This window comes from Miniopterus schreibersii, assembly GCF_964146895.1.
Source record: "Miniopterus schreibersii genome assembly, chromosome: 6".
Lineage (NCBI taxonomy): Eukaryota > Metazoa > Chordata > Mammalia > Chiroptera > Miniopteridae > Miniopterus > Miniopterus schreibersii.
Window position 1 is genome coordinate 88201679 of NC_138107.1, and position 27980 is coordinate 88229658.

At 45.7% G+C, this 27980-nt stretch overlaps 1 protein-coding gene across 5 annotated transcripts in view; it reads left to right on the forward strand.

Annotated features, from left to right (window-relative positions):
* PACRG (parkin coregulated) overlaps positions 1 to 27980 on the forward strand; it is a 328057-nt gene that overhangs the window by 32854 nt on the left and 267223 nt on the right. For all 5 annotated transcript variants that reach the window (XM_081141419.1, XM_081141420.1, XM_081141422.1 and 2 more), the window contains exon 2: positions 19405 to 19539. In XM_081141419.1, coding sequence (XP_080997545.1) covers positions 19405 to 19539 — 135 coding nt within the window. The remainder of the gene's footprint in view (positions 1 to 19404; positions 19540 to 27980) is intronic.

Consider the following 27980-nt stretch of genomic DNA (forward strand, 5'->3'; position numbering starts at 1 on the left):
ATATGAGTGGAAAAGGTGATGAACTGTAGATAAAGTATAAATAAAAAGATAAGAACAAAAACCCCACAATTATTATAACAGACTTTCACTATTGCAAAATATGGGTTGATGCAAAAACTTTTTTTCTGAATTGTGTTTTCTTTAAGTGGGGCACAAATAATGCTATATTTTAGAGAGCGAGCTTTTTAATGGAAATCAGCTCTTTAAGAAAATGCAAATTTCAGGTGATTTTTGTCGGTGCAACATAGCGCTTTCTCTAAAAGTGAATTTTCCAATGCCATATGCTTTACGAAGTTAAAGTAATTATAATAGCACTTAATTTAACTGGCACTGTCTATGCGCATCTGTGGTTTATTTATAGTATTTGGTTGTGCAACTTTGCTGAATTAAGGGAAACTTCAGGGGGGAAGAAAGGTGTTCTGGAAAAATGAATTATATTAACTTAAATCAGAGTTTTCTATCCCAAAGTTTTATCCTAAAGTTTATGTAAATCTAGAAATAATTTTTGTCAAATGCTTTAATGGAAGCAAACTTTAGGAAAATAATATTTTAAAAATTAATTTTAATGGAAATTCTGAGAGCTTTTAAATATTTTATCTAAATATTTAAATATTATTTATTACAAGTTTGTGAGGTAGGCATTATTATCTCAGTTTTACAGTTGAGCAAACTCAAGCTCATATAGTGTAATAATCTAATAATCTATTGGAAGTCACATAACTGCATAGCTGCAGAAAGGGATCTCCTAAATCTATGCCCAATAATTTCTCCACTAACTTCATACTGAAGCCTACACAAGACATAAATCATCCGGATTCACACCCAGAAATAACCACTCTTCACATCCTTTCTGGTGATTGATGAAATAGTCCCTTAACTGGAAAAGAGCTGAGGTCTGATAACATGAAATGAGCAACTGAACATGAAAAGATGGTGGAAGGAAGGGATACATATTTTATTAACATACTTTTCCTAGAAAGTATATTTGCTGAAAATAAAAGTAAAGGTATTTGAGCCAATCTAATTTACAATTTCCAAATAGGACCATCCCACTACAATAAAATATGCCCAAGGGATTCTTTTTAGACTACATGAAAATCTGCTCCCAAAATTCTGGAAACATCTCCCACAATTCTCAGTTCTCTCTTTCTCTCTCTCTGCTCTGCATACGCATACATATGAAATCCCATCATATCTGCTGTTTTCCATTCGTCACTCTGTATTGGCATCTTAGTCTATGTGAATAATTAATTTACATCATATTTTTTAGTGGTTGTTTTGAATTTTTTTAAAATATATTTTTATTGATTTCAGAGAGAGGAAGGGAGAGAGAGAGTCATTGATCGGCTGCCTCCTGGATGCCCCCGACTGGGGGTCAAGCCCGCAACCCGGGCATGTGGCCTGACTGGGAATCGAACCTTGATCTCCTGGATCCTAGGTCGATGCTCAACCGCTGAGCCACACTGGCTGGGCTGAATTTCTTTTAAGGACATAATTTATTTAACTAGTCTCTACTTTAGATGCATTTAATAGTTTTCTCTATTTTAAAACGTAATATAATAATTATTCTTGATCTTACAAGAGTAAGTCTGTGAACTTTCTAATGATCTCATTAGTATAAATTTCTGGAAGTGTAATAGCTGGGTCAAAGAATTAATATAACTCTTGAGACCTGTTATCCAATTTCCCTGTAGAAGTGTTTGATTTGGAGTCCCTCTAACAGAATATGATTGTACGTATTTCCCTTACGCTCTTGTCAACATGTTACCAATACATTTTTGACACCTGGTTAAGAGGGAATGGAGTCTCCTTGTTTTTATGTTAGTTGAACATAAGAGTACCATCTTTTCACATGTCTAATTCCCATTTTTAGTATATTTTACGCTTTATTGTAAATTTGCAATCATTTGGTCAAGTTCCTTACCCATTTCATCAGCTGAGTTATCCTTTTACTAACTTTATAGATTAATTAGGTAAAGATAACAAATTGAGAATATCATCTTCCTCCAGAAAAGCAAGATCTGAGCCTGCATTTCCTTGTCTCCCTTTCAGTCCCTCAGTTGAGCTTTGTTGTTAGGAGATTAGAGGCTGTCACCAAGTGGAACATCTGCATTGGGCTCCTTGTGACCAAGAAATTGGACTTCAGAATTTTAGGCCACTGAGACTCTGTTTTCTGTGTGTGTGGTGTGATGGCAGATAGTGTTTTCTAGTATAGAAATTGGTTCTTGATTGGGGTGGTACCATATCAAAAACATGAAAGCACATATGTGTTCCTGGCTTAGCAGCTGGGCAGCAGGGCTGTGAGAAAAGATACAGCAGAGATCGATCGATGTTGTGGTTCTATGACAAGCATTTTTTAATATCCGCTTTGACAGTGTAGAAGGCAGACTTTGTGCCTACTGAGCCTGTGGCTCTGGGGAGATGCTTGGAAAAGGCTCAGGAAAATAGTGTGTGTTCCTGGTGCCTTAGTCAAGGTGTTACGGCAAAGAGGTGAGGCCAGGTAAGAATTAGGTAGTGTCTCCACAGAGAAAAATGGGAATGAAGACATTTCCGTGATCAGAATCCTTACAGGTTTGGGAGCTGCAACTGCTTCTTGTCCCGAAAAAGTAATAAATATGCTCGAGAAAGTTCACAGCGGCAAAGGCCCAGTTAAACAAACTCAGGATCAAAATGATTAAAGAAAGTGATGCAGCCCTGCAGCCTGGATCAAATTATCCCGTAGATCCCTTCCCAGCTGGTTTTTCAGATAGCTCCAGGGTAGTATGTTTGCACACATGTGCACACACACCCACACACATGTGCACATGCACATAGAGCATGTGTCAGTGAGGGCAAGGTGGCCAGGAAATAAATCAGGCTTGAGAAGCAGCCCTAGGAAAGATCTTCGGCTGTGGCTATTAGCACATTAAACTGACTAGGAAGAAAGACAAAAGTCCACAGTATTGGGGGGATGATTATATTGCCAGAGGAAACAAGAGCTAAGACTAAATACGCCTTGGCCTGTTAACTCTTTACACAAGCTTTTGGATCCTTAAACTTGCAAAGCAAGAAGCAAATTATGCAAGCTGATGGTTTACACCGATCCTGGTGGTTGACACCAATATCTCACGTGGGGAAACAAAGGAGGAAGCTCCCTGAGGAGCAGCCGGCACCCCTGGAAACAGCAGCGGGGAGTCCCCTCCAGAGAGCGGGGTTAGGTCTTCCTCAAGGAGTTCCTGCCTCCACCCTGCCCGAGGGGTCCCACGGTGCCTTCCTAAGTGGGGGTGTTCGTCGTGGCCACCCGTCCCGCTCCACCACTGTGCACCGAGGGGCGGGCCCATGAGCTCATACATGTCACGTCGCTCAGGGATCCTCAGCTTTGAGCTTTATGTGCTGGCAGGTGGGGCTTCGGGTTGTCTGTGGAAACTGTAACCTGCGGGGGGATAAGAGTTGGTGATGAAACTGGTGCTTTGGCGAAGACAGAGTCCTGCAAAACCTGTCTCCTCGTGCTCCTGGGCGGCAGCTGGGCTGCGCTTTGCAGCCTCGCCTCGCAGTCGGATGTGGCTTTTGCTGGATTTTAGCCAGTGGAGCGTGTGTGGACATGGTGCGTGCCAGTCCCCATACGGTGCGCATAAACCTCGTACGCCGAGCCGCCTGCTCTCTTTCCTGTCACCTGTCTCGAAGGAGGTGAGAAAGGACAGCCTCAGTGTAGAGGGGCCGATGCCCAGAATGACCGAGTGGAAGGCAGGGGCATCTGCTTTGGATTTTGATCAGGAAAAAACCCCACATATTAATGGGTTTCACACAATAAAAGTTGATTGGGAGTTTTGATTGTTATAGTAGCAGGTGTGTTTTGCACTCATGCAATTTTTAATTTTGTTAAATTTCTCTCACTTTTTAATGGGTGGAGGTTGTCCTTGTGAATTGTTCAAGAACCCAGTATGAAAAGAGTTCTTAATTTTTCTCAGTTGTATTGTATCACTTAGGTTTAATTTAGGTTTCATTAGAGAAATCAAATGCATTGTTAGTGCAGAGTTCTCTAAAGTCGAATACAGTTCACAATGAACTATGTGTTGGTCATAGTTTCCAAAACCATTTCAAATGACACAAAAGGGCATCAGTTTTGCAATTAGAAATACTGGCATTTCTGCCAAGAGTAATAGTTTAGACTAGGAGGAAACGTGTGCTCTGCCCTTAGCTTTTGCGAGATAGTGGGGAAGCGATTGATTATAGGTTATTTTATGGGTAGCTCACCTGTGTTTTATTTCTCACCCCATCGGACCGAGGAGACCTCCCAATTTTATCAGCGCTGCTGATGTTACTCCGCACTTACCATTTTATTACCTGGCAGAGAAGTTACAAGATATTGGCAGCCCTTAATAACGGGCACTTGATGTTTCCTTGTGTCAGCAAATTTCTTAGATTAATTCCCTCTGTTTGATAGATGGAATTGTACTGAGGTGTGTTGTTTTTTTTTTAAGGTTCTAATTTCTCTAAATGCTTGTAGAAAAAAAAAATAGCAGGAGGTCTAACATGTAGATGTAGTCTAATATCTATATAGTTATATATAGAGAGAGATATATCATTTCCTAGGTAAAGCTTTGTCTGAAGCGGATATTAAATAATTGTCTATGATTATAAATAATCAACATGCTTTTGTCTGTGCTATTAGGTTTGTAAAATAGTTTTACAAACCAAGAACACATGGTTTAGAAAGAAAACGTAAAACGTTAATATTATGGATTTGGGACGCATAAGACGCTTTTCCTTTCATTAGTTTTGAAACTCATTAAAGCTAGTTCAGGGTCAGCATTGCAAAAGTACTTCAGGTCTTTAAAATCTCGAGGCAATAATTTTAAAGGATTAATTGAAATAAATATTGGTCTTTTGTTGTAAAACTTCAGATACCGATTTTTTTCAAGGAATCTGAAAGAGAGGAGGTATCTCTTCCCTTTTTTGATCATTGGATCAGAGGGAGGTAACAGGGACTCCGAAAAGCTTGGAGCATCGCCCATCATCAGCAGGAAGCGGCCACAGGAGAGACTTTCTGCCCCTTTCCCTTAAAGTGTCCTTGATGGGGGGGGGCAGGCAGGTAGGCCAGAGGAGGGGGAGCACGAGGCCCGGATAGAGCGGCGCGGGCGGAAAGCCCCGGGTACCAGCCACGGACAACTGGACGGCAGGACCTGCGCCCCGGTGACCGCGCCTCCTAGCATCTGGCTGGCCTTGCGGCCTAGACCCCCGCCTTTCATAGCCCCGGCCATGCCATTCTGTGCCCAACCCTGACCTTTTCTCCCCTCACGTGTCGCTTGTCGTGTGGTTTAGACCCATTAGAGGAAGAACAAGGGGCCAGAGATAGCCTCAGATGACTCCCATACAAGCCCTGGCATGACCACTCCCTTAAGCATTAAGCCCTCAGGACAGAGAGGTTCTTACCCACATCAGATAATCTTAGGAACAAAGCCTCGGGTTTATTGACCACAGGCCACACTACAGATAACATCTAGGCCTTGGCTGTGTTTCAGCTTCAGGCCCAGAAAAGCAGCAAGGCCGGGTGGGAGGACACCATGGCTGACCTCAGGACCAGCTACCATGACGAATGTGCCCCTGCCCTGGTGCCAACCGATCAGTGGAGACTATGACCCTGAAAGGACTCACCTGGAAAGCCGATGAATAGTCTATTGAGATCTTCCCCTGGGACCTCCCCTAAAATCCCCACCCTTGAAAGGCCCCCACCCCTTCTTTCCAGGCCATTTTTCTCTGAAGCACCTGAGTCTTCCCCCTCCCCTTCCCCCAGACGCGAATATCCTCGCTTGCTTTCTCCTAAGCTCCAAGGGCCCTTATTTTGTCTCTAACTTGTTTCCTGAGCCCACACAGCCCAGCTGGCTCACTTTTTCCAGAGCTCACTTACCTCTGGGGCTTTCTAAATAAATACCTGCTTTGGGGGGGGGGGGGAGGGAGAAAAAGAAAACTTGGAACAATTTTCAGAATAATTGAACCTTAACTGAGCTTTTCTATAATCATTTTTATAATATTTCTGTTAAGCAGTTGTTAGTTCCTATAACACTTGGTAACAGTATTGATGAAAATGTAAATATCTTTTATTTGGTTTTATAGCAGAACTGTGTTGCTACATCTTTTGCAAGGGTTACCATAAAAATCCATAATCATGTTGATTTTCAAGGTGTAAGTTACACTAAGGAGCATAATTTTCTTTATAGAGATAAAAGGAATGTCTGCTGTCTCAAATTATCCTTGGTGAAGTTACAGGGCGAGGTGGTTTGTTGTTGTTTGTGAGTGTGTGTATTTTTTGTAGAGACTATATTTATTTAAGAGACCTGAGGTGAGAAAAGGACCATATTATTTAAGTAACGGGATGGAGAGTTGAGTCTATAGCACATGGTACAACCTGGCACAGCAGGTCTTGAATTCCCTTTTTTTCTTTTTAAATAGGATGTGGTTTCTTACATCATATTATACTTAGCTATTTGAAAGTTAAATAGATTCATTTCAAATCATATGAACATCCTACACCAATTTACATGAACTACTTTATCTTTCAATATGTCATCAGATAGTAATTTAAGCTTGTATCTCTCTCTGCACACAAAATCAGCGTATAACATTGATTGCCCACCATTTCCCAATATCGATGTACTGATATTAGGACCGGATCTCAAACACCAGGCAATTCTTCTGTTTTATCTGCATAAAGAGATTCTGTTTTTATATGGTTTTTTTTTAAAGTAGTAAAGCATATCTAAATGATATTTAAGTGTTTTTTAGATCTAACATTATTGTAAAAAATGTTTACTTGTTTCCTTTGTATAATATTGGCATGAACTAAATACTCCTGAATTGACAATGCTGTTGTTACCACAGGGACTGGGGTCAAAAAAATATATGTATCTTATTAAAATTAAATAATTCAGACAGGCAAGCTCCTAGCCTTTACGGGTGCTTGTGCAGTTTTCTCTTCTCTAGTCCAAGTTTCAGTATCCTAACGGAGGGTGCTGTTGTTTTGTAGCATGTCAAATAATTTTCTCCCTTCTAATTTTTTCCTACTTAGCCATTCCATCTGTAGTTAACTCTCTTCATCTCTCCTCACATATCAATCTCTCTGGCTCATTGACCACCTGTACAGTGTATACCCCTTTCCCCAGAACCTCGCGAACACGGTTTTCCCTCTGCACAGAATTCATTCCACATTCTTAAGTAGGCTGACGGTATAAATTGCTTTTGGAAGAGACGCTTGCACATTAAAATGTCTCTAAGAGTCGTCTTATCTAGATCCATGTTGATCCTGCTATGTGTCAACTGACAACCTAAAGCCAGAAGAGATCTGGATACGCCTTTTAAATTATTTTGCACTTCTAAAATAATGGAGTTACATTTGACTAGATAGCTCTAATATAGTGACAAGATTTATCACTTCTAAAAGCCCAGTCTTATATTATTGTATTTTGTCCAGGAAAATTTTGCAAAGGAGAAATGTATACACGTATATTTTTTAATAGCTCGATGGATGTTTCTTTCAGATTTAACCCATTGGAATTAATAATTATTCAAAGCGTGTATACATTTTTGGGATACCCTACATATTTAAAAAGGAAGTCGATTTTTAAAATTAATATAAATGAGCATAATATTTCTAACCAGTGTTTCTTCCCCTAGAATTATACCATAGCTTGGTGAGTCAGCCTGATGCTTTCAGGTTATACACGTGGTCCTTATAATTCCACACCCTTTGATATGTCTTATAGTGAGGAAGGGATTTACTAAGAAATAACCACAGTTACAGAGACTTCCCTCCTAGGACTGGAAGCCAACCTGAAACAGAGGTTTCGGTGGATACATGTGCCTTCTGTTCCCCACTCTGGCTCCCGTTGGCTTTGTGCTTCACCCTGACGTCCTGTTTCTATAGATCAGGACCCAGGTTCAAGACTTCAGCGTCACTGTTGGCTTTTCCCTGCTTCCTCTGACACCCAACATATAAATTTTCAAAAGTGTCAAGGCGACGTGCTCCTGCACTGCTCTCGCCTTGCGATTTTAAACCGCGTGTTCATAGATCGCCCGATCCTCCTGTATCGTAAATTCCAGGCTAGCGGGTGCCTTACCCTCTTGTGCAGCCCTAAATGCCTGGGACCCAGAAGAGCAGATGCTCAGCAAGTGTGTTTAGTAAACTAATGAGTGGTGCTTGTGTTTGTCTCCTGCACAGCCGTGGGGCAGAGCCTGTGGGGGTCCCTGTTGCTTCCTGTTTCAGCGGAGAGGGCAGGACCCCCAGCTGTGAGTGGCACGGGCGGAGCTGGGGCTTGGGGAGTGGATGGCTGCGCAGCGGGCTCTGCGCGGCGGGCCGTGGGGTGCAGTTGCCAGCCGGCCGCGTCGCTCCAGCTGAGGTCGGCTGCGCCCCTGTCTGCAGTGTTCGCGGGGAGCCGTCGAGTTTCACAAAGTACAACAAACCGGGGGGGCCAAGGGAGCTGAGGGTGAGCGTGAAGGGGAGGTTATTATGCTGGCTGATCTCGAGGTGCGGAAAGGGGGGTGGGCAGCTCAGGGGCGGTGGCTCGAGGTCATGGTGAAGCGTCTAGGGTTCGGGCGGGAGGGACTGCGCCGGCCGGAGAGGGGCGGCCTGAGAGCCGCGGGCTTGGAGCTGCAGTTCTGGAGGGGCTGCAGTTCTCCTAGGAACCTCGGCGTCGCTGGCCGGCCAGCCAGGATGCCAGCCGAGGTCACTGAAGGTTAAGGAAGCCGAGAGGCCGGGCTGCTGGTCTGATCACCAGCGTGGGTGCTGAGATCTTGTAGCACAGGCCGGAGGCGGCGCCCCACGGCCAGGCTCGGGGACGAGAATGGGTCTGCAGAGGACAAGCCGCGGGCGGGGAGGCAATGGCCTTGGGGGGAGTGGGCTCGCAGTCGGGCAGGGCGGCAGGGGAAGCACCCCGAGATGGCCGAGGCCAGAGCCTGGCAGAAGGACGGCAGGGCCACGCGGCCCGCAGAGCGGGGGCAGGCCGCACGCAGCCACTGTGGGCGCTTCCTCTGGGCTGGGAGGCGCAGCGACGGGGTCTGAGCTGGCACCTCGACCGGGCAGACAGCGCACTATGGGGGTGCATCTTCACCCCTCCTCCTCCCCGCACATTCCTCACATTCCCTTTTGGTCCAGTGAACCGTGGTGGGAGCCCTGGGGGAAAAGCCCCGAGGGATGAAGCTGCAGTGGAGCGCAGCTTGTTACGTTACCTCCCCGTGGAGTGGTCACGTGTGTGCTGTGTGTGTGTGTGTGTGAGTGTGACAATCCGTACGTCTTGGGACAGTGCTTTCTTCCTTTGCATGCCCACTAGAGTTCAGGAGTTAAAACCAGGGCATTTGACATCTCTGGAAATTGTATGAATTTTCAAAGCGCCGTAATTTAGGGGGAGCCAGTAGACTGAAGGAACGGCAGAACTTTTTTTTTTTTTACCGATATAAATATATTTTTTTATTGTACACAGTTCTAAAAATTGTTTTCCATTCAATAGCTGGCTCTTCCTGGAGAATACCTGTTCGCATCGTTAGACACAAGGGTTTTGAAATTTTCTATTAAAATATTCATGATATGTAAAATGCGAACCGTAATAGTCTCTTCACACAGACAAAAATAACATTTTCGCTCTAATTATTCAGCAAGAAACAACTCTGCTACAAGACAAAGAAGGTACATGTTTAGATGTAAACTGCTCGCCACGCTGTAGGCATTAAGCGGGCGAGAGGCCTCGGGCACCTCTGAACTCCTCCCCCCCCACCCAGCTCGCTCACGGGCGCCTCAGTGTACGTGTGACTGTGTTGGCCCAGCTGCCTCGGTCCCTCGGTCCCTCGGTCCCTTCTGCAGGACGGAGGCTGAACCGTGTGGTCGAAATTGAAATCTCCACGACTCCCGGGAGACAAGTTGGTAGCAAGAGCCACACCCGGGCACTGAAATCCGTGGCCTTTTCCTACATTTAACTGCGAGAGGAGCACAGCTTTCGAGTAAACTTTTTTAGCCTTCACCTGTCGAGTTCTCTTTTGTATCACGGATTACTGCATCTAATTTTGTTGGGAAAGACTGTCAATCCTTTTTCTTTGCCTGCAGCAGAGAATTTAAAGGAGCACCAGCACCTACCTAGTACTTCCAACAAAACAACTGAAAGGAAACTGTAGACCAGCCATTCTTCCAGGACTGCTTTAGACTATGGGGACAACATTTTGAAATAAAACCTCAGATCCACGCGTGCTCCATGTTAGTTATAAATCTAAAATGAAGTGACCATAAATTACTTACAAATCCCCGAGGCTGGCTTCGGTCACGCACGCGGCACCGCGGAGCCTCTGTGAGCCCAGTTATTGGCGGCCGGCCTGAAGGAAGCCCCGCAGCTTTGAAGCTGAGGCCACTGCGGAGGTGATGGAGCCGAGAAAGATGAGCCTTGACGCGCAGACCGGGTGTGTTTCCAGGAGTGAAACAAGGAGTCTGTGTGCCCTGCGGGCCCTCTCAGCTCCACCGTGGGCGAAGCCTCGGATGATAACCTGTCCTAATGTTTTCTGAATGAATGGGCACACATGCGAGGGTCCAGAGGTGTGGGGAGGGTGTCGGAGGTGGGCCGGTTAAAAATTAATCTGACACGTGGGGAAGCCGAGGCCCTGGAGGGCCCGACCGCCTGCCCCGTCCTAGGGCAGCTCCCCGGCCCCTGCCCCAGCTCCTGGGTTGATGAGTCTCCGCGACCCAGCATAATTTACCGTCGGGTGGAGAAAGTGAGTCTAGCACTGAAGCCCTCTAACTTTTTAAATCGAAATATTGTCATTTTACTCCATGTGACTCTCTTCATGTACCTTTCTCATTCTTTCTATCTGAAAAACTAAAGTTATTAGGGTCTTTAAAAAAATAATGACAATGCTAATTTAAGTGTAACTTGTTACGATACCCACAATACTAACTTTAGCGTTTATTTATGCTAATCATGTTTGAACTAGCCTCTGCAAGCACTTTAGGCTCATTTACTTCATTTTAAGTATCACAGGAGCCTTAGATTTTAGCAAAATTTTCCCACTTATACAAATGAATTTCAAAGTAAAAAATGTGGGTTTCAATGTGAGAGGTTTTGCATAGAGAGGAAATACACATTTGGTCTCATTGGTAATGTATTTGTGGCTATAAATTTGTGATACTAATTGATAGTAATTTAGACCTAAGAAATATATAGAAAATGCAGGCAAATTAATTCTGATTTAATAATTAATAACTGCAAAGGTTATAAATAGACAAGCCTATGGTACAGCAATTACATTCTCCGATAATTATTTCTAATGAATATTGACATAATTTGGATTCATAGGGAATTACAATTTATTTACACCTGGTTTGACTGAAAGGTGTCAGTCCTTTGCAAGGCTAAATAACGTTTCCTAGTGAAAAGGAACAGTGCCGTAGAAGCCGTGTCCTGTCTTCCAGTGCGCAGAATTCTGTATCTCTCTGTGGCATTTACCACGTTTCACTTCTGTAGAAGATCATGGGGTCTTCTCCCCTCTTCTAAAGGATGTCTATCTTGAGGGTAAGACACTTGAGTTACCCTTGTGTCTCCTGGAACACCAAGCCTAGTGCCTTGGAAATATGATATATTCATTACATTTTCAATGCATAGATGATGTAGGTAGGACCTGTTTTTGAACCTATTTCTTATCTCTGTTTCTGAGAAATATTTCTGTTTATATGTCCATAGGTTCTTAAATTCACATTTGTAAATTTCTAACACTGAAAAACATATACTTTATTTTTCTCTGGCCCTTTTAGATAAGTATATTAGTTATAAATATGTCTTCTATTCCAAAATCCATCTGGTACCGTAAGTGATTAGTTTGTGGATTCAGGTATTGTGCCTGCCGACGTTCTTTTATTTCCCCATTTCCAGTTACCCTCACCTCTACTTGACAGTTACCCCTTGCTGGCCTCTCAGACCTCGACGCCCACAGGCCAGGCGGCTCCCCGAGAGTGTATGTGGCTGTGCTTTCCATCCCGCTTGTCTCTTGATGCGCTGTAGGCGGCCTTCTCCCCATCCTGCCGCGCTGGCCGTTTAATTTCCAGAGGCCTTTCAGTTCTCTTCGTAACTGACTCTGTGTAGAGTTTAAAAAACGCGTCCCTGGCCTTCATTGATTTCCCGGGCTCCGTCCCGTCCCCACTTTCCTACCATCTTGGCTGTTCTTTCTATCCCCCCATAGAACCCACTTGCTATTCATTCTCCAGGGAATCGCTCAGGTTCTCCGACTCCCTTTGGAAAATTGACCAATTTCCACAGATTTAACCCATCGTTTCTCTTACAAACTTCATCAATAGCCTAGACTCCCCCTCCCCGCCCCACACTGAATAATCTCCATGCAGATTGTGGTTTAACTGTCAAACCTAATTGTTTGTCCCGCAGGCATTTCAAGCCCAGCCTGAAGAGGGTAGGGTTAAGGCAACTTAGGAAAGGCCCCCGAGGAGAGAGGAGATGTGTGCTGAGCCCTGAAGGCGACCAGGGGTACTCAGGAGAGAAAGGAGTGCAGGCGTGAGGGAGAAAGACAAGTTGATGGGATAGCAAAGCCAGGGAGCCCAGAGGGAGCAGGGCAGGCCTGAGATCTGCGGGTGTTCGGGCATGAACAGGGCTGGGGTGCCTGTGTAGGAAGGACTGGAGAGGTCACAGCCGGCTTGCAAACGTCTCTGTGTATCGTGTCAGTGGGAAATAATTTATGGGTCTTAAGTAGATGAGAGAGATGATTTAATTAGTGTATTAGAATATTCATTGTGCAGTCGACAGAGGAATGGTCTAGAGAAGATAAAGCTGGAGGCAAAAAGACAAGGGGACTTTCCTACGAATAATTTAAAACCTTTAAACACTAAATAAACAAACATGGAAAACAGAGATGGTGAGATATTTGCCGTAAATGCAACCAGTGGTTAATATCTCTCAGTATAAAAAGGTCATACAAATTGATATTAATTTGGAAAGGACATAAACACACATTCACAAGTGGTACGCACATGGCGTTTGTAAAAAGACGTTCACGCGCCCTTGTTAAACATGGTAGCCCAAAGTGAACGACAGCCAGATGCTATGGACTGAACGTTTGTGTTCTCCCAAAGCTCACGAACTGAAGTTCCAGCTCCCAATGTGATGGTATTTGGAGGTGACCTTTGGGGCGTGATTTGGCTTATGAGATGACTCCATGAGTCTGGGGCCTCTGTGATAGACTTAGTGCCCTGGTAAGAAGGGAAGAGAGACCAGAGGTCCCTCTCTGCCGGGGAAGGTCACGGTGAGAAGGCAGTGTCTGCAGCCAGCAGGAGGGTCTCACCGGAGCCCGACCGCGCTGGCACCTTGGTCTCACAGTTCCAGCCTCCGGAACTGTGAGAAAGTAAATTCCTGTTGTGTACGTCACCTAGTCTATGGTATTTTGTTTTAGCAGCCCAGGTAGACTAATATAGAAGACCTGTTTTCCTACTTAATTAGCAAATAACTTTATCAAGCATCATAAAATATTAATAAAGTTTGACCTTGTTATCTCATATTGGGGACTCTGCAGGAAATAATATAAAATAGGAAAAATGCAATATGCCTGCCCTGCAGGTGTGGCTCGGTTGGTTGGGTGTCGTCCCCATGCACCAAAAGGTTGCAGGTTTGATTACCAGTCAGAGAAATATCTGGGTTAAGGGGCTCAGTCCTTGGGATGGGGGGAGGGTATGCAGGAGGCAGCCAATTGATGTTCCAATCTCACATTGATGTTTCTCTCTCCCTCTCCCTTCCTCTCTCTCTCAAATGCAATAAAAATATTTAAAGAAAAGAAAAATGCCATATGCCTGAGATGTTTCTAATAATGTCATTACAAGAGCCAAAAAAATTGGAAATAATATAAATTCCAAATATAATTGCAAACAGTTGGTGAAATACTGTCTAGCCATGAAAAATGAAATCTTGATACTGTTAGCAACATCAAAACACAAAATGGAAAAACATGGTATTTATATATATATATATGTTTTTGGAAAGTTTAGAAGGGAGAGCACAAAATTATTAATAGGTGCTAGAATGATCAGTGACTTAATAAGATGTTCCTCCATTCTGCAGTTTATTGTTTGTATAACCTAAACAGATTATCTGCATCTCTGCAGCCTGAAGCCTGTTTCATCCCTGCCTCCAGCTCTCCTCATTCCATCAGCTGTGTGCCTTAGCTATGTCCTGTTTAGATTTTGGCCCAAACCCAGTCCTCTAATACAGTGACAGAGGTCATTTCCTACAGAGTTAGAGGGATTGTGGTCAACTTGTTGCCAGCATTGGGGTTCTTAGGTTCCCCAAGACAGAAATCGAGAGGAAACCCCAGAGAAATTTCCAGACAGATTTTTTTGAGCTTATGCTGGAGCACAGGGGAGGAAGCAGAGAGAAAAGGGAGGTTTTCTGAAATGGCTCGGGGGCTGCTTGGCTGCTTTCCTAGGCTGGGGACAAGGTGGGCTTTTTGAAAAGGCAGGGGTTGTGGACTTTTCTATGTCAGGGTCCGGTGACTTCCTTTCCCAGCTGTTGCCCGGTATGTTCTCGGGCCTTCGCTGTGGGAACAAGACGACAGACTGCTCATTACGGCCACCCCAGGGAGGTCGTGTAGAGGTGAGTGGAGCATGTGAGTCAAGTTTAAGCAGCACTTAGAAGGAGATAAATTCGGCTGCCTCTGCGTGTTTGAGTGGGGAGTGGAGGGGTGGTGACATTTTTGCGGTCAGCTTATCCCGTGTTCCTTCTGACCACCTGGTCTTCACTTGGCTTCCCGACCACCTGGTATTTTCCATCCCCAGGCCCAAGTCCCTTTGCTGTCTCAAAATCCCCTTCCTACTGGGTCCTAATTCTATGGTTTCTGCCAGGCTATTGAACGTCCCTAAGCTCTGAGTTCCTTCTCTACAAACACAGTATCGGCAGATTTTGTTATTATTTTTGAGCCCCCTTCCCCCAATTTAAGGCCTTTGCCATCTCATGCTTGGACCACTGCAGTAAAGTTCAGGCGGATCATCCTGACTCCATGTTTTCCTGACTTCAGGCCATCCTGCTAGATCTTGGTGGACTAATCCTCCTGAAATAGGGTCACCCACATCACTGGGAAGTTCTCTCTGCCACTCACTGTTACCCGTAGGGCCTGACTTTTAAGGACTCGACAGTAATCTATGTGTATTGAATATTTATGCACATAAATATTCATATGAGCTCTTGTTATCTTTTCTGGCTGTTACTAACAAGAACATTGCTATCATTATGTTTTGTTATATCATTAAATTGTTATATTGTTAAAGCTTCTTGTAAGAGCTACCTGGTTGTACGAGCTCACTTTTGTTAATGCTGAGCTGCCGCCCCATCTGCCATTACGGTCAGGTTTGCTTAGTGTAATATTTTGCAAGCAATTTCCTGGCCACTTGGTGACCTTAGGAATCGCAACGGTGCCGATGCAGTAAAACAATTACGATCAGCAAGTGGGGCAGACGCTGAATTATAATAGCTCTTACTCGGAAGGGAAGCCTAGGCTGATGCAGCCCATCTGCCTGTCCCGGGTTCCAGGCCCGCGGCAGCTCAGAGCCAGCGCCACTCTCGCTCACCGGAGGCTTAACCAATGTGTTTTCGTGAACCCAAGTTTCAGGTGGAAACTGATGAAAACAGGAAACGAATGTGTCTGCGTTTCACCGTTTCAGTCTTAGGGAGTTGGCTAAACGGAACGATTAGAATGACGCGCGATAGGTTTCCCACCTGAGGAAAAGGGGTTTGTTTGTTTGGTGTTTACTGTTTGTTTGTAGCAGCTTCAGCGATGCTCAGAATAAAACGACTGAAAAGGAAACTTTCAAACTATATGATGATGAATTTCCGAGAGCCTTAAATTCCCTCCTGCTGATTATTACGAGTGCTGTGGCCGCGTGGCGGAGACCAGGCTCTCAGTCCTGCATCCGTTAGGGTGCATTCAGCAGACGCGGGCGTGGAGGGCGCTGGCACCCGGGCTTGCTCCCAGGTGCACCGGGTTTTATTAAAGGCATCCTGCTGCAACGTCCCCTCTTCCTAATTGGTTTAGGGATGCCCCCCCAGGCAGATCCTAATTGCATTTTCCCACAAATCTAGTTTGACTTATGGTTCCTTATTTGCTCTGTATTATTTATAATAATAAATTGGAGTAAAATTCATAGGACATTAAATGCAACTTCCAGCAGTTCTACAAACCTGGGGCTTACATAAGGATTCTTAGCAGTCCTTCTGCTTGTGCTCAGTCGTTTACTCAAGCTGCAGCCTTCTGTATGTTTTCCAGTAATATTGTCTTTATTACATCTCCAGAGGTCGGCTATCTTTCACTGGATTTTTAGAATTACTTGGAACGTTGGAATGGATTATGTGTAGAATATTTTAAAAAAGTAGTGTGTCCTCCTGTAAAGTTTAAGTGGATACATTTGTATTTGGAACAGAAAAAAATGTATTATCTAGAGCTATAGTGACAGAGCATCCGCATAAGATTAGGTAACGTCCCTGCTGCACTAACAGGTCCTCACCTGTTAAGTGTGAACATTCTCTAGAACAACTTAGGAAAATCCCATGGGCTTCTTAATGAGAAATGTGTTCATTCCTTGGAAAGTTTGGACAATTAGAGTGTTGAGTTCAGAAGGTTGGAGTGTATTTAGGAAAAAGGAAGAAGAAATTGATCAGAAGATAATACAAAGAACAGGAGAAATCTGGATCATGTCGAGCAAATTTTAGGGCAGTTCAATAAGTGGGAGGCTCGCTGTTGACCACATAAATAATAATTGAGCATCTAGAAAATATCAGAAGGATGGTTAGCAGGTGATGAGCAGATGGAAGATCTCAATAATGGTTGCACCTGAAGATTTTAAATGAGGGATCGGGCCTTTCATCTCTATTAGAGCATCAAGGGGCCCCCAACACCCACGGTGTCCGTGGAGATCGCATGGGCGGGGCTGGGCCCGCAGGAATGACAGGCTCCCCCCCTTCCCGCCGGGGTGCTGGCAGAGGAAGCCTGCTGGAGGCGTCAGGAACTTCATAACCGCCCAGCAGTAAGGAGGCCCCTCTGTGCGTGGGGAGCGGGAGCCCGGCTCTCCTCCCTCTCGGGGGCCTGTCAGCGGAGGCCCGAGTGCTGCTGCAGCCCCACCTTCACGCAGCATTAAGGAGGAGCCCCCTCCGCGGGGGTCAGCCGAACCGGCCAGGGTACCAGGGCCTCTACAGCAAACTGGCAGTAACGAGGTGGCACCCTCCCCGAATCTCTGCCCGAGAGATGTCGGATTAAACCGGCTAAAGCAGAGGGTTTAAGACCCAGAGTCTCAGAATACACCAACACCCATGTTTCAACTGAAAATCAACCGTCCCACCAGGAATCAGGAAGGTCACAAAGCAAATGAGAAAAGACAGCCGATTGATGCCACTCCCTCCTCAGTCCCTGGCAACCACCCTTCTCTCCTCCGTGTCTAAGAGTTGCACTCTTTCAGTTTCTACTCTAAGTGAGATCATACGGTATTTGTCGTTTTGTCCGACTTAGTTCACTTAGCATAATACCTCTAGGTCCGTTCGTGTTGCTGTAGATGGAGTCCCTCCTTTTTCATGACTGAATAATATTCCACTGTATAGATACATTTTCTTTATTCGGAAAAAGGTTAATTAAAAAAACAATAAAATAACATATCTTCTGACCAGTAATCAGTAGTATAGAGATAACAATTCTATACACACAAGCACACGCACACACACGCACACACACGCGCCCCGGCCCTGTAACTTCCTGCACGTCAGCGCGCGTGCTGCTTTAACTCGGCCTCGTGTTCTTTCCGTACAGTGTGTTCTGCCACGTCTGGGGGCATTAAAATGGCGGCACGACGGTAGACGGCAACTTCTTAAAAATGTCACGTCTTGGCAAAATGCAAGTTGCCAATTCTTTCTCAGTTCCCCAAAATGTGATTCCAGATTTACTGGCCCACGCGCTGCAGCAGCCCGGGAATCAAAGCCGCCCGCTTTCTTCGAGCCGGCGGAGCTGAGAACATCCTCCTCTGTGTGCGGCGCCCAACGCGGAGCCCTGCGCGGGGCAGTTGTCGTGCACAAGTGGCTACTTATCTGTTAGATGAACTTAGCTGGAAATGGTGGCTAATAACTCTAATAGCAGGAGAACCTTCAAACCGTGAATAAGGAAGAAGAAACCTTGTTGCCCCACCGCCCAGGGTCACCTCCGTCACTAGGTGACGCTGAGCTGGAGATTCACCTTTAACAGGCGCCTGCGTGTCACCTCCCTCTGCAGCTCCCCTCGGTCAGTCACCTCAGCGAGATATTTCTTAATATCCCCTCGGCTCCTGGTGTCAGCCGTTACATGGACGTTAGATACAATGGGCTCACCATGATCTGGCAGACTTCTTATAGTACATATGTTTTATGTATTTCTTCGTTAAAATTAAAGGTTTTCATGGAAATATTAAAAATTGACATAACTTCAAATATTAAGGTATAACATAAACGATTGGCTCTCTTGTTCATATTAAGAATTAATGATATAATCATGTTTTTATTAAACTAATAAGTGATTAGTATTTACCTTTTTTTCAAGCAGGGAAAGGTGGGTTTGGACCGTATGAAAGGAACTCTGTGTAAGGGCCACAAATTTCTGAAGAGTTCACTAATCACCTTGAGTTCTGTAACCTAACGAATTAGCTCATATGTAAATAATGCACATTTAAAAGATGTGCTCAATGTGAACAACTCAGTATAAAATATTTTTTCATAAACATCTCAATTTGGGGGATGAAACGGCCTCATGTAATCTATCCTAATGCTACTTTCTCATGAATTCATATTAGCAGATATGTGCTATGCACATAGTAGGCTGCTGTTTTCCTTCTTAAACTCTGTCATTTATCACTCGTAAATTTTGCAGTTTTGTTCATATATTTTTTAATGTTCTTTTTAAAATTTATCTTTATTGTTGAAAGTATTGCAGATGCCCCCTTTCAGCCCTACCCCCCATTTATCCTACCGTGTTAAGCATGTAGAAAGATTTAAAGGAGATATTTTAAATGCATTACCTAAGTATTCCACCAAGTAAATCAGACCAAGATTAGAATTTGCAATTAGGAAACTTGAAGTTTAGACACTCTGAACTTAGATGCCTTCATTTAAAAATTTTTAAATGAACGTTCAGGCTTTTCTACCTTAAAAAGTGATATTTTGAAGCGACATTTTCTAGGAATACTTTCTAAAGTAGTTTGAAATAAAGTAACACTTCACCGTGATTATAAAATAATTTTCTTTTCCAAATGTCTGTATTAGTGAGATGTTTGTCCATTATTAGTGATTTGGTCTCTCTTGTCCAGAATATTTCATGCAAAATCAGTCCGTCTACTGTGCCTGTTTTAGTTTTCAGCCTTTTAAAACTCTGATCCCTGCTCTGTTTTCTTTGCAGGTGAGAGGCCCTCCTGCCGCAGGAGCATTTAAAGAGAGACCAACCAAGCCCACAGCGTTCCGGAAATTTTATGAGCGAGGAGACTTCCCCATTGCCCTGGAGCACGACTCGAGAGGAAACAAAATCGCCTGGAAGGTAAGTCGGGGCCCCGCCGGAGAGCCGCCTGCGCCTGCTGTGGCCACGGCCCGAGGCCGCGCGGCCCGCCTGCGAGCCAGTGAGCTGGCCCGACTGCCCGGCGACGGAGGGCGGTGGGTGGGCGCTCGGGGGGCCGCGTCGGCGTCCGCCTTGACGAGCAATTAAACGATAGCCTGCGACCAAGAGGATGACAGAGCTGCTGTGCCTTAGAGAATTGCCCGGTGCCCCATTCATCTCTGTTTTTATGAGAACCTGGCAGCCCGGCCTGTCCCGAGCAGTCCATCAAATGATGGAGCTGGTGGTGGGACGGGAGAGCCACAGCCATTTATCTCCCCCAAAGTTCACCTTCCGGCGGGACACCTCCAAACGGACGCTTTAATTACCTGAGTGGATAGGTCAGGGCCCTGGAAATGCGGGCGGAATGCGGAGGACACCGGCCCTCCGTGCTGGCCTCTCGCCGTCCGCAGCGCGTGTCCCCCGCGCAGGGGCGGACACGCGTGCCCTGTTAGAGGGTGACCTCCGCCCCCGGAACCGTTCCAGCACCGACACTTTTTTGACAAAAGGTTAATTGGCTTCAAGATAAATGTATCGCCTAATGACTCCATTCTAGCGGCCGTTTCTCTCCCGAAGGCTGTTATTTCTCAAAGGATGTTATTTGTAAAAACGTGTCAGTCTCTTCCCCAGAGAAAGGCTGTTACATTTAATTTGAAAAAGGAATGCGGACCTCTCACCAGCTTCTGCTATTTAATTATTTTCGTTATCAGCCGCTTGGCTGCGGGCGACGCTGATCAGCCAAAAGGGCCCGGAGGCTGGGGACAGAGAAGGGGCGCCTGTGTAACCAGGTCGGGGCCCGAGCGTGAGAGGGTGTTTACCAAGTGTCGTTTGAATTAAGTGACTGACCGTCTCGCTAAAAAGTGCCGCGGCGGTGTCTGGATGTGAACATAGCAATCGTTTGTAATTAGTAACCAACAGCTTGGTGTTAAAAGATAAAATAACCGCCCGGCCAGTGTGGCGCAGCGGTTGAGCATCGGCCGTGAACCAGGGGCTGTGGGTTTGAGTCCTGGTCGGGGCACGTGCCCGGGTTTCAGCCCAGCCCCCTTGGGGGACATGTGGGAGGCAGCCGATGGATGACCCTCTCTCATCACTGATGTTTCTAGATCTCTCTCCCTCTCTCTCTTCCGCTCTCTGAAATCAGTAAAAACATATGTTTTTAAAAATATATAATTATCAAGTTGAATTCATCAAAGTGTCTTGGAAAGAGTCATTGAAATGAACCTCTACCCTGTTTCATGGGAAAACTAAAAGAATTGTTTCCATCGTTTCTAGCGCGTCTGTAAATGTTTTCATGTAATTATCAAATATTTCTAAGCCTTGAGCGGACGTCTGGCATTCAGTCATCGAACTTAGAATTATTAGAAATTATTTGGCAGGAGAAATCTGAAGGGTCCTTGTTACTGAATTTTGTCGTAGTTTCTTTAGGAAGATGAAGGGCGTTTCTATCATGCTTGTAATCATCTCTATTCAGATGTGAAATACGTTATGTGAGGATGTGCCCATTTTAGTCTTAGCAGAAGTACGTGTCCCAGCACTTCACTGTGACTTCGGGGGTTTGTTCACATTTGATTTGTCTTGTGGATTTTATGCTTGTTTGTCTATTTACCGTTTCACACAAGATAACACAGAGGAGTTTTTAAAAGCCTGTTCCCTTTCTAGTAACAGAATATGCCATATTTCCTTATAAAAAGCGGCTTTGGTCTTTTAAGTAATTATAGCACCTAAAAATCATATCAATAAAAATAATTTATGGATTCTTTGACCCCTTCAAATAATCTTATGAGTAACTTTTAGAAATGTCAAGAGACTAGAAAAAATTCATCTTGAAAATAGCACATGGTGAATCATTTCTCTCCATCTCTGCTAATCCTGCTGTCAGGAGGGATAGAAACTGCTTTTCTTTTGCAGCCACGTTAATTCCTCTAAGCCACCACTGCCCGTGGCACCGACTCAGCAACCTGAGCGCCAGGGCAGGGAGGCGATTCACCTGCCGCCTCCGGTGGAATAATCGCGGGGATTTGAAGGGACATCTTACCCCGGGACCCGCAGACTTCCGCTCTTTTCCAGCTCTGCTAAGCACAGTTCAAGTGCACTATTTTAATACTGAAAATAAAACATTAAAATGATTAAGCGTAGGCTTAATATCCATACCTATTCCTTGGCTCGGGCACTGTGGGCACCATCTGGCACTTGGTAGGCAGGCGCCTGGGACTCTTCCTTGGGGTGCAGCGTTCCTAAGGAGGGGGCCATGGATATTGATGGAAGCGGGGGTCCCTCACCACTGCACACAAGCAAACCCAGGCCCTGCACTGTCCTCCCCCGTGTGTGGACAGTGGGGCACCTGGTCAGGCAAACGTCTCACCTTCGTGTCACTGAAGGCTCCTGAGTAGCTGTGCTGCCCCAAGAAAACACGGGTCCCCTCTCCACACTCGTGTGCCACCCCAGGACACCAGGGAGCTTGTGAGTGCCTGCCATGGTGGGCTCGACTAAGGCGTGAGGAGGCCCATTTCCTTTACCAGGACCGCAGGCGGCCTGTGAGCCTGAGGTACTCAGGGGTCACTGCTCTGAACCCTGGCGAAGGCTGCCAGCCTGCCAGGCTCCTCCCCTCTGCGGAGCTGGCAGAGGCTCCCTGCCCAGGGCGTCAGATCCCCCTTCTTGCTCAGGATTAGCTGGCCGATCACCATCGTATTAGAAATCACCATATAGTCTTGAAATAACAAGGCTCTATGGTTGTGTCTTATAAACAACCTAATGAGGTCCGAGATAGAGGTGAGACGTAGAGATGGGTAAGTGTCTATGCACCTTTAGGTGTCTCAGCCCAAGTCCCGAGCTGACATCACAGTTTGGTGCCCACAGAAATGGTCATTTGTTCCGTATGCCCACGGCGGGGCAGACCCAAGGCCGCAGCCTGTGTGGTTTTGTTTGTTTCTCGTGGCATCTCTGAGGATCAGAGCGGCGGCGGACCCACTCTCCACCCTGGTGGAAGTGCTCCATCCACATCTGTGCTGATGCATCATGACCGGCCATATGTGGCCATTAAGCCCTTGCAATGTGCCCAGCGAGACCGAGGGCTGAAATTTTAATTTTAATTAATTTTAATTTAAATGGCCACATGGTCACCATATTAGACAGCGCTGCTCTAGATTAAGATAATCGCAGTAAAATAATAAAATGCCCGAACCTGCTGTCCAGACAGGAGCCTGTAGCCAGGCGGGAGCGACTGCTGGGGTGCACAGCGGGGACTGACGCGTGCGTTTCTGTCGCGGCCGTCTGCGGTGAGCGTGCGTCCCGTGGTAAACATGAGCGCGTTTTGCAAGGTATTTGCGGTGAAATTTTCTGAGTGTTTGTCAGGGGCAAGATGAATAGATCCGACCCGGAATATGAAATCCACCAGGCAAGCTCCGGCATACTTTTTTATTTCTCAATATTCATTTTCTAAATATAGCAAAGAACTCGTGATTAGCAATGGAGAAAGCCACAAAACGCGTCATGGTCTCTTCACATGTTTCACCTGCCCCGTTTTCTGCGTCTCTCTGACTCTACTGACAGGAAATGAGACGTTTTATTCTGTTGGTGGTGGCTTTATATCGAGTACAGGCTAGAGAAAGGGCAAAGAGCTAACCGTTCTGACGCCTCCCGGAGCAGGTCATCGCAGGGCAAGGGACACTTAAAGATTCTGTTTGAGTTTCCGCTTCTCAAATGCCCGTCCTCCAGGTTCCTGGACTCCCGGAACATGACTCACCCCCCCACCCAAGGACAGCGCCAGGGGTGGGGGTGGGGGTGGGGGTGGGCACCCCGGAGGGAGAAGAAGCGTCGCACAGACCTGAGAAATACCCCGTGTGCTGTGTCCAGCTCTGCTGCTCGGAGGAGGGAGGGAGGAAGCCTGAGCACAGAAGGCCCTTCCCTGGAGAGGAGATTTAAATTGCACTAAAACCCGACGTTAAAGCACGAGTCACAGGGGACTGCGACGGCGGGGGGGGGGGGCGTTGACACTGCTTTTCTGTAAACCGCCCCCCATCAGTTTCAAACAGCCTCAGGCCTTGGATTCTCCCACCTCTGCCCCCTTCCTTCCTCTCTGCCCTCTGGTCCTTCTGCCTCCCACCCCGCCTCCCCTGTCCCCTGTCCCCGCCTCCTCTCCCCTCTTTCTCTTCCGTTCCCTCCTTTCGTCACGGGGAATCCAGGTTTTCCCCTCTGGCTCTTCCAGGGCCGGCGATTCTGGAGAAGGGGCCAGGAGCCCACCCGCGTTCCCTGCTTTGGGCAGGGACCCGAAGTCATTTGGGCGGGTCACCCAAATAATAACTGTTTCTTACGCAGCTCGTGAGGAGCACAGATATGAATCCTAGGAGCACTGTGAAAATCGCCCTTTTCCACAAATTGCGATTCTGAGTCATTGTTTTAAAATTGTACCGGCATACATGTTATTTTAAAATAACCGCTTCTATACGGGCCTTGGGAAAAAGAGTTGGAGAAAATTAGTCACGTCGTATTTTTAAAAATAACTAAACAGCATTGTAACCCATTCGGTTATTCTGCAGACGAAAGCAGCTGCAACCACACTAAAATGTCTCTAAATTCTTACAACTTATAGGCAGGCTGGTGCATGAATATCGCTAGACCTGCCCGTGTCACCACCTACGTGAGGGCCTGCGACATGCACGAAGAGAGCCTTGTTTCCTGCCAAATTTCTAACGAATGAATATACATAAGGATTTCCCAGATATTAGAGAGGTTTGGGCAAAAAACAGAGGCCCTGTACTCCAGCCAAATGAGGGTATAATATAAACCCTGTTCCAACGCCAACTAAAATCGCAAATCTTCGCATTGTCTCCAAAAGGGAAAAGCTCCGAACGGGCCTGTTTGGCCTCAGATTTCCTGCTCTGCGCCCGCAATCAATCCCTCATCTGCCAGCGTTGCGGCGGGCATTCAGCATTGTTTTTTAATCCTTAATTTGAGACGCAAATGATTTTTAGTAGCCGATAACACTGGAATAAAATTAATAAGCCCAGAAGTGAGACAGGTGGGCGGGTGAGAAGGGGCTTGAGGCAGCCTCTCTGCGCTGCCAGAGGTGCGTCTTCCTCCCGGGCCTGGGGGAGGAGCGCACACCGCACCCCGAAGGGCACCCCCGAGGTTAACCGAGTCATCACACAGTTTCTCCTTGACGGAAACTAGGATCGCAGGACTGTGGTTTTCTGTTAAAAGGAGACTTCATAACTTAATATTAATTAGGTACCTAAAAACACACTTTTCTATTTTTTAACCAGTGAATTATATACATTTATTCATTTATGGATTTATGCCCCAGTTTATGACTAAAAGATTTTAAGTTGCTTTGCACAGTTCAAATATTGTAAGAAAAATAAAAGCCAGGCGGGGCCATCAGTGGCGCCAACGTCAAGGTTAATGAAATGGCGTAGCCTGACCTTTCCCAAGGCAGGGACCTTCGCCTGCGTCTCCGGTTTGTTCATTCACGAATCCCAGGGCCTAGAGCAGTATCTGCACGGAGCAGGTGCCCAGTGATGTGTGTCGAATGGATGTGAGCATTAGAGCTGATTGACCCTCAACCTTTCCGAAGACACCGCTTCGTTGGCCGTGTGTGTGTGTCTCTCTCTCTCTCTAGGCCTTACTTTCCCCATCTGTAAGTGACGACCAGGTACTAGATGATTGCTAAGGCTCTTTTTAAGTGAAAGCTCTAAGAAATTTTGTTTCATAATTACTAAAATAAATGTATTTGGTCCTGGCCAGTGTGGCTCAGTTGGTTGGGCAGCAGTCCATGCACCAAGAAGGTCGCGGGTTCGATTCCAGTCAGGGCACATGCCCGAAGTTGTGGGCTCGATCCCCAGTAGGGGGCGAGCGGGAGGCAGTCGATCAATAGTTCTCTCTCACTCCCTCTCCCTTCCTCTATAATGTTGGATTAATATTTTAGTCCTTTGGTGGCTTCAGCTTCTTAATGTTTCAATATCTTGAGGATTCAAAAAATTAACCTATTACCCCCCCCCCCCCAGGTGAATCAGATGGTGATTTGTGAAATCTTATAGGCAAATTTATTTCAGAGTTTGGTAATTTGTTTCATGGGAAGAAGCGTGAATGCCCCCTTGGAATTGCCTGGACTTCAGTTTCCTTTGCTAGCAGCCAAGGCCCGGGTTTGGATAACAGATATCAATAGCATTTGTGAGGCCAATTTTACAAGGAAAGTGACAATTTTCCTGATTTCTTGTTTCCGCCATTCACCCCTCTGTGATTAATAGGCAGAGCCTATTCTGGAAGTCTTGAGAAACGAGTCCCCTGTCCATCACGGAGCTGCTCCTTGTTTTGGGAGGAGGGCCCGCATGCTCCCTGAATGCCACCCTTTCATCTGATGCAAATCGCTGTGCCCGAGAAGTGTGCGGCTGAAAACACAGCCGCGTCTCGGAAATAACTTTAATTTAAATGGGTGAGGTGACCTCTGGAAGCGGGATGAAGGGTTTTCTGCTGAATGGGCTGGTGCTCCCCGCCGCCCGTAATTTATGTGGGAAATTAGTGCGAACGGCTCCCTTTTATGGAGCGGTGCTGCTTGTAGCAGGCCTGCGGCAGCACTTTCCCCCGGGCCTCCATCTGCTCTTCAAGCGCGGGCATATGCCACCTCGTCGAGCAGCAAGCCGGGGGTTGATGGCTCCTGGAAAGTGCGGGGACTGAAAGGAGAGGTCGGCGCGCTCCCTGACATGACCTGCCGGGAGCCGCCTCCCCCAGCTCCCGCGCCGCCCGAGGGAAGCGGCGGTGTCCGCGCTTCAGGTCCCCGGTCCGGTGAGAGCCGGAGGGAAAACAAACCACTCCCACTTGTTAAGCGAAACGACCCCCACTGTTGAAATGTAGGAGTCAGGGGGCCCCGGCGAAGACAGCTTATTGTCACCCACTAACCCATGAAGACCTGGGGTTGCTCCCACTCTCCCCACTCAGATCTTGTCATTTCAGGAGTATCGGTACTGTCATCTTGACACTAAAAATGTGTATTGCCCTGGATGGTGAGCTCAGTGGTTAGAGTGTCAGAGGGTCTCAGGTTCAATTCCTGGCCAAGGCCGCGCACCTGAGTTGCAGGTTCAATCCCGGGTCCTGGTCAGGGTACGTGTGGGAGGCAAACAGTCCATGCGACACATTGATGTTTCTCTCTCCCTCTCTCTCCCCCTCTCTTCCACTCTCTAAAAATCAATGGGAAAAATACCCTCCAGTGAGGATTAACAACAACAACAAACACGTCTGCTGCTGCTTGTCAGAAAGCTCCGCTTGGGGATGTAAACCGGGCTTTGTGATGTCTCTGCGCCTGTCTGCAGAGCGACTCTCCGGTTCTTTCCAGCTCCTGATTTAATGAATGGTCCCCGTCTGTCCTATCACTCGGCACACATCCCTTTTCTCTGCTGAAGCACTTTGGACATCAAAAGTTCTTTGACAAATGACAAATGAAATCAGATAGTAAAAAAAAAAAAAAAAAAAATCAATGTTTGCTTGATGTTTTTATTTAGAGTGGTCAAAGTGTCTCTTTACATTTGAAGCTTCTAGGTACTCAGTGAATTTTCAGTGCCCTGCAGTTGTGTTAAAGTTTCTCTTTTTCTTTCAGGTAAAATCTAAATACTGTGTTAATGAATGATCATATCAATTGAAATCAATATTCCAGGCAACAATTTTAGGAAATTACATTTTATTTTTATCACAAAGGAGGTTATCCTGACCTTGAAAGTTTTATGATAGGATAATCAATTGAATTCATGTAAAAAATATAAATTTGTTTCTGTATTAAGTTTTTACTCTTAAAATGAAATATATACATGTTTATTTTATAACATAAAATATTGAACAGTAGAAGGAATAAATAAATCACTCATCATTCAACCATTCACTCAATGCAACTGTTAACATTTTTCAAAGTATTTGTCTTCTTTCTTTTTGCATAGTTGAGAACATAGTGTATACAATACTTTTCAAAGCTTTTGTCATTATATGATATAAAAGAACTGTAGACACTTATTAGACTTTCTGATTCTTTTTGAGTTTTAAATAGATGATTACTGTAGAAAATCTGGAAAATGGATAAAATATATACAGAAGACAACATTCATCTTGAGATAACTACCTTTAGTCCAGTGTTGATGGTTTAGTTCGGTCTTTCTTCTACACGTATATTTTTTACTTTGTTGACTTTGTTTCATATGATGATTTTTGAGGAACTCAGTAGAACACTCAGGGACTAATTAGGAGAGGAGATTAATAAGGGGCATAACTGCCACAGGAATATGAATTATTAATGGTTTTCCCCAACTTAACTTGCAGCAGCAATGAAAAAGACAACCGTAGTTCAGCATGCATCCCAAAGTTCTCAGTGGTCATTACTGGCCTTTGGGGAAGATTCATGCCAATGC